General features: G+C 38.7%; 1 protein-coding gene across 1 annotated transcript in view; it reads right to left on the bottom strand.

Moving 5' to 3' along the window:
* The window catches only part of thsd7ba (thrombospondin, type I, domain containing 7Ba), a 189,621-nt gene that overhangs the window by 102,238 nt on the left and 75,448 nt on the right, over positions 1-11,935 (bottom strand). Inside the window, exons 4-6 of the mRNA XM_005745722.2 lie at positions 5,781-6,639; positions 2,643-2,891; positions 1,487-1,656 (exon numbers count right to left, since the gene is read on the bottom strand). Coding sequence (XP_005745779.1) covers positions 1,487-1,656; positions 2,643-2,891; positions 5,781-6,639 — 1,278 coding nt within the window. The remainder of the gene's footprint in view (positions 1-1,486; positions 1,657-2,642; positions 2,892-5,780; positions 6,640-11,935) is intronic.

Raw genomic sequence — 11,935 nt, 5'->3', positions numbered from 1 at the left:
ACCCCCATGTCATACTGTGTATGGTTGTGTGTGTGTGACAAATAAAATTTGAATTTGAGATCTTATATTGTATTGTACCTTGGTAAAAGACTCTTTCTAGTTGTACTTAGAACACATATCAGTTACAGCAATGAAGAATGTTTATAATTTTTTGTTTCGTACCTAAAACTATTTTGGATTTGATGGCAACAACATGTCTCTTAAAAGGCTGGAAAAGTAAGTGGTACTAAAAAGAAACAGCTGGAGGAACATTTTGCAACTAGTTAGTTTAATTAGCAACCGGTCAGTACCATGACTGAATATAAAAAGAACATCTTAGAGAGACAAAGCTTTTCAGAGGTAGAGATGATAGAGCTTCAACAATGTGCAAAAAAAACTGTGTGTGTAAATTTTGGAACAATTTAAGACATCAAATTGTGGATATCCCATCATTTACAGTACATAATATCATCAAAACATTCAGAAAATCTGGAGAAATCAAGAGAGAAGGCTGTAGATCCACACTGGTTGCCCATGATCCTATGGCTCTCAGGCCTCGCTGTATTAAAAGCAGTCATAATTGCATCATGGAAATCACTGCATGGGCTCAAGAACACTTCAGAAATCATTGTCTGTGAGTGCAGTTCAGCGTGCCATCCACAAATGCAGGCTAAAGCTCTATCATGCAAAGAAGAAGCCATATGTGAACGTGATTCATAAATGCCACCATGCTGTCTGGGCCAAAGCTCATTTAAAATGGACTGAGGGAAAGTGCAAAACTCTTCTGTGGTCAGAATTGAAATTTGAAGTGCTTTCTGTAAAATATGGATGTCGTGCCCTCTGAACTAAAGAGGAGAGGCAGCGACGAGCTTGTTATCAGTGCTCACTGAAAAAGCCTGCATCTTTGATAGTATGGGGGTCCATCAGTGCACCTTCGTACATTCAGACGACCCCCATACCTTTCACATCAATGCTTAAAGGCATACGCTGGTTTTACAGCTACATATGCTCCTTTTTTCAAGGATGACCCTTGCATATTTCAGCAAGACGATGCTAAACCATGTGTTGTAGCTGCTGGAAAAGCATAGCTTTGTAGCAGAAGACTCCTGGTGCCTGCAGTACACACCTTCCCCCAAATGAAAACACTTGATGTATGATGGAGTGCAAAATATGACAGCAAACACCCAGGACTGTTGAGCACCTAGAATCTTTTATCAGGCAAGAAAAGGGCAACACTCCTCTTCTTAAAGTCCAGCAACAGGTTTTCTTGGCTCCCAGATATTTACAGACTATTGTTTAAAGGTTTTATTTACATTTTTAAATTTACATTTAAAACAGCATCCAAATATTGTGGGAATTAGGTTTGTATTTTTCTGCTCATTGCATTCACCTTAATAATGTAAACCACAAACAAACCATGGAAAATTATTTATGGTGCATCTCTTGAGTCACTGTGTTTTTCCAGCAAGCCCAAGGTCAACTGAAATAAAGGCATTTTTCCCCTTACCCTCCTTTCTGTGATGTGGTGCTGAGGCATCAGGGACTTGAACACAGTAGGTCTTCCTGGTCTGGATGCCCCCTCCACATAAAAGGCTGATGTTTGCCAGTCTCCGGTTCTGCTGGCTCAGTAAGGGTAGAATCCGACATTCGCCCCAGTCAGTGGTCCTCCACACATACCTAACAGAGCATGCAAGGATGCTAATTAGTTATATTTGCAATGTTAATGAGTTAAAAGCTGATAAATTGAATCAGTGATGGAGCCACTGTTTGATATGTATTACAAAAAGTCAACACTTGTTTATGTATTTTCAAAAACAAAGTTGTAATCCATTAAGAAATAAACTGATAAATGATCGTACTTAAGAAGGATAAAGCCTCAGTATACACAAAGCCGTGCCAGTTGCTTTCAAAGAGTCACACAAAGCAAAAGACAAATTAGTGAGAGCAGTCTCTGGCAAAAGCATCTCTCACAGTATGTCAGAAGAAGGGGGTGTGGGGGTGGGGGTGTGGGGGGGGGGGTGATTATTTTGATTTCAAAACTTCTAAACAAATGTTTGGTTTCATCTATGAAAAATGCAGTGATGCAGAAAGCAATAATATTTGAGGAGTTTACCAGAACAACAGCCTGTAGTAATCTATCAAATGCTTAATTTCCGTAATGAGTTTTCCCTAATCATGTAAATCCTCTGCTCTCAGGCACTCAGTGTAGATTCAGCAAATAAAACAAAATCTACCAGCAGGGAAAGTAATTCTCCATTGACTACTTTGTTGTGTGCATGTTATATTAGCTAAATCCTATCGTAACCCAAATGCCCCAATACAATGGCATTCTGTCAAGGCCTCTTTTTATCATGTCATGTCTATGGGGCTCCCTACAGTACACAAGATTATTGTGGCTGCCACAAGATAATTAAAATGATGCTAAAAAAAAACAGTGTGCACAAATCAATTCAATAGTAAAGTCATAAATATTTTAACCTCTAGGCTTTCTCTCATAATTATTAAGGTGAATTTGTTCCAAGAAGCCAAATTAAAAACCCTCATTTGGTCCTCAAGTTTATCGTGCATTGGTGAAACTGCAAATGAAAAGAACGTTCATTTGAAGAGTGTGGCCTTAAGAAGCAATAAAGATGATCTCTATTTAAAAAAAAAAAAAAAATTACCTGGGGCAGTTTGGAAGTAAATCGCCTATGATATTGCAAGCCTCTTTTTCCTCAAGGGCAGGACATCGCTTCCCCCCGCCAACTGTGATCTGAGTCATGATCCGTGACCGGAGGCGGTAGCCAGGGGATAGGTCGGTGGACCGGCAGGTCTTAGAGCAGGGGCTCCACGATGACCAATCGGATGTCTGACAGTCTTTGGGGATCACGCATGTTTGGAAGGTCAGTGGGGATTTGTCCTTCGTACAGAGGCTGCAGATTGAGGAGAGTAAATTACTGTCACGTCAAGGAAATTTTATTTCATAACATGATATCTTTGTGACCCCTTTAAAGTTTGAGAGTGCAGTCGTACACAAAGCAAGCTATAAATAGATGTTGTTGGAATTTAATTGGATTTGCCGATGGAGAGGTATGAGACCCTATGAGCAAGTGGTTATGTTGATTTGTTGTTGAATAAATGACCTTTACTTCTTCCACTCAAGCATTTAAAGTACATCCTGTTAACACAGATCTCAAGACAAAGTCAATCTTTTACACAAGTGCCACAAAGAGCTGATATGCTCACTCAGAGATGTTAACCAAGCACAAGCACAAGTCATTAGTCATGATTTTAATGCTATTATCCCATTAAACTGCTGCTGCTGCTGCTGCTGTTCAACCCACTATAGTGCCAAACCATGTAACTGACCCATACATCCTCTGCACGATAGTCTTTTGTGTGACAAAAACTAAAAGAGTGACATGGAAATGAATGGAAATGAGAGTTTAAAAAAACAACAACAATATCACATGGCACAAACACTGATCTCCTGGGGAAAAGTACAGTCAACTTGTACCAGTAGTAAATCTGGGACTGCCAAGAATTGACTTTTGTCGCTCTATCAGAAAAAAGCTCTATCAGCAAAAGCTCATGTGTGATCTATTTCACCGCTGTATAATGACCCCATAAATGAAGTCATAACCCAGTGAACCATCTGGGTGGTGGTGGTAAGCCTAAATCAGCCATATCCTTAGCTACGATAACCAGACTATGGCCATTTAATAGGCTAATCCCAAACGAAAAGCACGTGTTTTCTCATCCAATTACAGTTTTTGTTGGCTAATCTTGGAAGTTGAATTAGTCAGGTTATTGAGATACAAGATAATTTTTAGACTTTCTCCTTGTAATGAGGCTGTAAGTTGAGAAAAATGAAGCACAATACATGTGGGAAATCTATTTCAAAAGCGCCACACCTCCTTAGATAAAATAAGTGCTAATCAAGCAATGCAAAATAAAATCCTTTTTTCAAACCACACACACACAAAAAAAAAAAACATGTCAATGAAAAGAGATGTGTGGCAAGATAAACGACTTTTAAACTACTCTGTCCAAAATGGCAACAAGCAAGAGCAATCACAAGAAAATTGATATGACAATTAAATGCTGTACAACTTCAATGCAGTATGCCTTATTATAAATAAAAAAGCAATATGGAGCAATAAAAAGGCTTAATTGAAACAACATGATTGAAATGTGGTCCCTGAAACAATGATGGCAGTCAGAAATGGATTTTAACAGCCAGCTAATAGTGACACTTTACACCAAGAAAATGGTATGGTGGCATTTAATCAATGTAATATACATGCAATGATTTTCTTTCTGTATGAGAAAAACAAAGCAAAAAAACACAAGACAGAATGTTGTTTGTTACTGTGTATTTGTGTTTGTGTGTGTGAGACACAGCATGTGTAGGTGTGCATTTGTGTGTGCTCTGCTTTTTGCTTTGTGTGCGAGTACGTGCAGAAAAATCCATTCTTATCAAATCCAAATACCAAGGTTAGCTCTAACAGCAGAGAGTGGAAGGGGGGCAACACTTGACATTTAACACAATAATGCCTCCCTTCCTTGCTGAAATGCTGGTCAAACATCAGCCCTCATATAATCTAGTAATAATTGAATAAATAACCACCATCAATAAAAACCATTTTATTTCACTGAATACATCTCATGAGAGGTGGTGAGCATTGATTACGCCTCTCTTTTATTAAAAAAATGTCCATTAGGATTATTTTGCCTGACAGACAACAACATTCAGCTCCTATAATTTTTAAAACTCTCCACACGCTTTATCAGAGGAAAAGTAAACTGATGAAAGAGAAACAAACTACAGGTATTTCCTTTCATTATTAAACCTGCAAACATTTCCGCTTGGATACAATACAAAAAAAAAAAAAAAACACAAGAAGAAAGAAATATTATACAGCACTGCTGTTTTCATATGAGAACAAATCAGGTGCACCACAACATTTATCACACCTTGAAATCCAGAAAATTAGAATCGGGGGTTCTATTTGGTGCAAATTATTAGAATGTCCTAAGGGGGTAACAGGTGGAATCAGTCTTTCTATACCATTGAGGTATGTGGTCTGACAGAGGGAAAAATGGGTTTGTGGATCCCAGTGGGAAAAAGAAACGAAAAGCAAACTTTTTTACATGTATGGTTGATTTCAAAGAACTGCCGATTCTTCCAGGATTGATTGCCCCAGCAATGTCGGCCTTAGAGCAGTGCATCTGAAAAACAGTTTCTTGTAAAGCCTGCATTTTATTCTAGGATGAACAAACTGTCTTTGTCAAACTGTAAGTGTATACTATCTGATAAATATTTGAAAATCATGGGGGATGTGTCAGGAGAAAGTATTTTGCCAATGAACCATAGGGGGAGAGAAGGTTTTTTTTGCAGTGGGGGGTTAAATAATGTACTCTGGAAAGACAAATCCAGCATACAACTTTTTGACGGTGGTTAAAGTAGATGTGTTTGGCGCAGACCAAAGACAGCTTTCAAAAAGAGCATTTTTCAACCAACTGTGAAGGATGGCAAAGAAAATGTTATAGATTCTAATGCAGCACAGTGCCAGGGACCTGAAGATTTAAAGTACAGTAAGAAATCTACCAAGAAAAGTTAAAACGATCGTGCAACTGATGGAATTTTGCATTGAAGAGTTGTGAAGTGGTAGGGTGGCCACTTTGGGGGCATAATGAATGAAAAAGGCACAAGTATTCCTAATTTTTGTGAAAAATGCATCAATATGTCTCAACTTCAATCCACATTACCATATTAAGATGATTTTCCTATTCTTTATGGTTTGAAGCATGTTGCTTACCTCAGCATAGCATTTTTGCCATCACTTCTTGTACAGCGAACATGTCGTGTCTGGTATCCCACCTCTAGTTCCCACGACGCGGGGTACTTAATGTGCGCATGAGCAAGATGGTGGTGGGTGTGATGGAAATGCTGGTGAGAAGCTAGTGTGTGCAGCGTGGCTGTGTTGTTCTCGTTGGACATAGTACTGAAGTCCACTGTGGTCCTTCCACTTAATAGCGCATCCTTGTGATGGGGCATTCGGCACTCACTCCAGGCCCCTACTTTAAGGCTGTACTGGTACTCGTCCTCCCCAGCCGGGCAGTCAACATGGCTGGAACAAGTCCTGGTCTCAGTTAGGTTGGGGCAGTTCGCCCCTCCATACATTGATGTGGCCAGAACATGTCGAGTCCGATGCTGCAGGCCAGCACCGCAGGTTTTGCTGCAACTTGACCAAGAGTTGAAGTCTGAAACCACACAGTCCTGGGGGCAGGGGACAAGGCATGCCTGCTCCACAGGTGGTTTTTGGGAAAAGAATTCACATATCCTCGAACTGACTGTGGTTCGATTTGAGGTGCGTACGCAGTAGACTTTGCGCCTCTGGATCCCATGCTGTGCTGTAATGCACTCAGTTGCCCTCAACTTGAGCTCATTGGAAAAGAAAGGAACAAGAACACAGCTCCCCCACTCTGACGCCTCCCACTCGAAGAGGTCCTGGTGCCAGTCGCAGACTTTAAAACACTGTCTCTGGCTTTCTGGTTTCTCCATGTGATGGCAGTGGGAGTGATGGGTGGTCCAGCCCTCCATGTGGATGCACCATATTGTCCTTGTCTGAACCCCACCAGAGCCACACTCCTCACCGGTACACTGACCCCACTGGCCTGCAGCAAAGAAAAAACACACAGAGAGGGCATTTTCATTAAAAACTGAAGCTTTCGGGGGAAAATGATTTAAATTGCAGCAATCTGGCAGCTTGCAATCAAGCAAAATTCAAGGCCATTCACTTAACCTCCATGATTGCTTTATTCATGAACTGAGGAAAAAAGGAACAAAGGAACACAAAGTAATCAAACCAGTGGCGGACATCAATATAAAGAAAATACAAGATCAGTTTCTTTGTCACAAGGGATTAAATTCATTTTTAGGTTCTTGAGCTCAAACTGATCAGTATTTTTGGTCATGTATAGTATGGTTAGGAGTTCACTTGGGTATTATGATAAGATATGCTATTAACTTGAATTATGCGGGCCGTTATTATCATTATTATAATTTGTATTATTACTTCATTACAACAAAGCCTCTCCTTTAACAGTAAAAGCATGCAAATGCTTAAATGTAATGTCTGCAAAGGTGAAATGGTGTACAATGGTGATTTTAAGAGATCTTTCAAACAAAAATGATAAATTAGATGCTTTTGAACTTGTTTAACAAACCATAAGGTTGAATTGTCTTAATATGTCAATCAATTAACCAGTGCTAGCAACATTTAGGAAAGAAATTTCTGCTTAATAATTAAGGAAATGTAATATTGATCACTCAAAAGGGTCAGCTCACAAACACCCAGTCAGATATTTTTGTCTCAGAAGATCTGAGTCACCTGCTTTCAAAGAACTATGTGAAATGGCAATGAACTCTTTACTCACGATAAGGGATGGTGGCAAATAATGGGTGTAAATTCAGAGGCACACAAATAAATATAAATAATATTTGATGACCCTTGTTGTTGTGAACACAGAAATTCTTTGGTTCACATCAGGTAACTATAACCCAAAAAGTTAGAAAGAGATGGGTGTGTTAGGGGAGTGGCTCAAAGCTAAGACATTAATCCAGAGGACTAGGGTGTCTAACCTGTGTCGGGACTTTTTCAGTTTCTTGTTAATTAGCTAAGGAATAAGTGTATCTTAAATCCCCAATCATTTTAGAAATGCCAAAAGAGAGTTAACCGACTCTCTCCTTGGGGACAGTGCCGTATTTGACTGAACTCTCTACAACTCCACTTCACAATTCACCTATGAAGTCTTTATTGCCACGTATTCACCTTAAAATATAATGGCTCATCAAAATAATATCCAAAATTGGCTCTTGATTTGAATTTTTATTTTTATTTTTTTAATGCATTTCTACATCATTTTAACCTTTTGCATGCTCTGTTACATTACGGCCATTTCAAAAATTTCTGTCTTGGCCTCAAAGATGTGTTTCCAAAAACTTCAAACAAGAGGTGAATTTTTTGGGGGGGGTATTCTTTTTTTTTTTTTTGTCACAGCTTATATATTATAAAACTGTTTGGTATTCTGCAATCTAAACCATCCATTTTCTTTCCCTTATCCAATTCAGGGTTGCAGGGGTGCTGGAGTCCATCCCAGCTACCACAGGGAGAGAGGCAGGGTACACCCTGGTCAGGTGGCGGGTCTGTCACAGGACCAACACAGAGACCTTTGCACTCACATTCACTCAAGTATAACAGTGCTCTTTAATTCAATTTACATTGCAAACTTTGAAATATACATCATGAGCAAAAATGATTTGAATGTTTTGTCATGTGTTTGGAGGCTAAGGGGACTGAGAAGAACCGTAAATTAATACGCATAAAAATGCTCATTCCTGTAAATTAAATTAGGACATAGAATAGAAACTTTATTTATAGACATTCATCCTATTTGTAGTGATGTGGTTCACTTCTGGGACCTATGGTAAATGGCCTGTATTTATATAGCGCTTTACTGGTCCCTAAGGACCCCAAAGCGCTTTACATATCCAGTCATCCACCCATTCACACACACATTCACACACTGGTGATGGCAGGTTCCTTTTTGCCACAGCCACCCTGGGGCGCACTGACAGAGGCGAGGCTGCCGGACACTGGCGCCACCAGTAGGCAACGGGTGAAGTGTCTTGCCCAAGGACACGACCGAGACTGTCCAAGCCGGGGCTCGAACCGGCAACCTTCCGATTACAAGGCGAACTCCCAACTCTTGAGCCACGATCGCACCTAAAGCGAAACTGCAATCGACAGTCACTACTGTAGAACATTGTTTGTGCGTGAAGTCATTTCCCTTTTCAATAAATGGTGGAAAACACTTTGAGGTCAGAGAGAGAGCAAAATTGTAGATACCTTTTTCCATTGTAAAAAAAATCACTCAGCTTCAAATTGTAGCCTAAATTCTCCTCTCAATTGACCTCAGACTACTTCTGTTTTGATGAGAAGTACAAACCTTCATCTAAGGCCAGGTTTATGTGTTGGAACAAAAAAAAAGAGAGAACAGATTATACAGTACAGATGGCATGAAAGTGACATGAACTCTGTAACATTTTAGTTATTAACTTATTTATTTATTTATTTATATATGAAAGCATGATATTTTGAGTGATCTTGACGTTGGTTAGCTTCAAAGGCAGCTATTCATTTATAGACTACTGCACTGTTTCAGAGGAACATATTTCACGCAATCATACATGGAGATTTCCTTTTGGATATTAAGGCTATTAATTTTGCTAGAGCTGCATCAGACCCTCATCATTTTATTCAAATAGGACTTTTTTTTTAAATTAATGAGCCAATCATATTTGTAGTTAAATATGTGACAAATATATTGATGAATATTACCAAAAAGAGTTGCATCAGATGCTGGGGTTATTTTCTTCATCTGGGGTTTTAGTTACAAACAATGCAGTGACATTTGTATTTAAATGTAACAAATATATAGATTATGTGTCAACAAAAACAGTAGCCGATTGTCGGTTTTTATAAAATGTTAAGTTTTGAATACCAAGCCCAACAAATCTTAAATACATTTTTAACCTCTTTGTTCTCATCATTAAAAGAAGTAGACATAAATCAATTTCCTGATATGATGTGATTATCTTCGTCAGTCACGTTCTTAGTTATTTTGCCACATGCTATGAAAAAGATAATTTGATTCATTTCTTCTAATTGGAATTAAATTGATGTAATAATGAGATCCTACTGCTTCCCAAATTGCTTTCGAATGACAACCTGTTCAAACTGTTTTATGTCTTTTCATGCCAGAGAAATCTGTTGTTAACACTTTGCTTCCTGGCCTATAGCTAGCATTTTAAGGCTCCTTTGTTTGTTTGCTTAATGTAGGAATAGTCTAAAGTACACATTTTTTTTCACAGTTCATTGAAGCACAATGTTGAGTTTCTTTGTCCTGGCACTGTGATGCTAATGAGACTGTCACTAATATATTATTATGATCAAAGATCATAGATCATGTTTGCATCAAAGGTACAACGTATCAAACTGAAAATGCTGCTGCTGCTGAAGCTCTAAAGGTAGAAATACAGTTGATTGTGATACCATGTTTCTTTTTGTTGTTTGCTTATTTCTTCTAACACTTTATTTTTGTTCTTTTTGTTAAGATAAAAAATCAAACACAAGAAAGGCCATTTCTTTTCATTTGTTTCCAAAAAAATCAAAACATAAACACAAAAATAAACAAGAAAACAAATGAGATGTTTTATTTCATTGGTATGTTGGACTTGAGTGTCCTATTGGCTCTCTTTGGCTATTTGCTCACTTATGTTTGCACAGAACTCTTCAAAATAAAGTTTCTTTCTCTTTGCCGTTAAACAGTGAAAAAAACGCATGGGGGCATATTGAGAAACAAAGACAGACCCAGTAATTGCTTCAGAATTTGATTTAAAAAAAGAATGACAGAGTGTTTTAATCTTCCAACAGACCCACTCCCAGAACCACATCACGTATCGGCCACTGCAAGTCATACAGAGCATTTAAACTTAACATATTATGTAACTTTAATTTACAGTGAGATTTTGACACTGCAAGGATGAATAAATGAATTCCTGATTTGGCTAAAAACTCAAAAAAAGCTAAGTGCAGCATTTTAGATGGAAATAAACATATGGAGTTGTATATACATTTTCATGTAAAGAGGTGCAATTACCTTACCGTTTGTGTCTGGTTCAGTAAACACAGAGGTTGTTAAATGTAATTTGAATGTTTTCTGCATATTTCAAAGTGAAAAAAGTTTGCACCGTCTGTGCTTCATTAGACGTGCAGTTTGGCTTGTTTATTTGCCTTTTTATACCTCATTGGAGATACCATAATGATTTGGGATTAAGCAGAGGTTTATTGGAGAGGGGCTGTGGTTGTTTCTGTTACAGCACTACTTTACTCACTACTTACACTTTGGGACCTTTACACTTCAGTCAAAGCTGCCAAGAGTTCAGAAGTTACAGAAATACAATTTGAATAGTTAGTCAAAATTAAGGTTACAGATGTTCAGGGTCGCAAGCACCCATGTTTCTTCCAAGTATGCATACAGCCTTTGTGGTCACTAGTGGCACTCTTTCATGATAAACACCCTTTCATCGGCATGACCACCTTTGCTCAGTAGTGCTGTTTTCAAACTGTGCCAGGGTGTGAGTGCTTGATTTATGGAGGTGTGATTGGGAGTGATTCTGCTGCAAGGGGAGCCAGCTAACACAAGCACTAGTTCATCTTCTAAGCTCTGAATAATCACTCTCTCGATCTGTCAGCATCAGCATCTGTCAGCCCCTCAGGAGGAACCAGTTGCCCACAGCTCCTTCATTCCCGTCGCACTCAGTCGCCTTGCTCGCACCTCTGGGGGCCCCGGCACCCATTGAGCTCCTGCTATATTTACCATTCAGTTTGAAAACTGAAATTGAATGAAGCAAAAGCAGATGAGCAGACATCACTACATTATGGGAAAATGCAGAAATTAAACTTAGCCAGTGTAGTGTGACTGAACACGTATTATCTTCCTCAGCAGCGTTCAGTTCAACCCTTAAGTTAGACAAATGATGCTAAAGCTGTACGATAATAGCAAGTAACACAACAAAAGCAATTTCCACTCTGCCCCGAAACCAGACAGATGAGGGAAAGAAGCAGCAAAGAAAAGAGCAATAAACTGTCTCCTAAACAGCAACCGCACTCGCTACTGTTGAAATGCTTGGCTCTCTTATCCATTTAATTACATTTGGTAAAGGCATCACTGATTCAGGTCAGTGGGAAAAAAAACACCCTGTAGGATCACAGGCTGGTGTACTTGCTGTATGAACTTCTTTTGGCTATTTTAGGTTTGGTAATGTATAACCTACAGAAATGCATATATGTATATCGATCTATCTAATATCTATCTACCTATATATATATATATATATATATATATA

Source organism: Pundamilia nyererei, unplaced genomic scaffold (assembly GCF_000239375.1).
Source record: "Pundamilia nyererei isolate P.nyererei 1_Seehausen unplaced genomic scaffold, PunNye1.0 scaffold00163, whole genome shotgun sequence".
Lineage (NCBI taxonomy): Eukaryota > Metazoa > Chordata > Actinopteri > Cichliformes > Cichlidae > Pundamilia > Pundamilia nyererei.
This window is presented reverse-complemented; position numbering and strand designations above follow the sequence as displayed.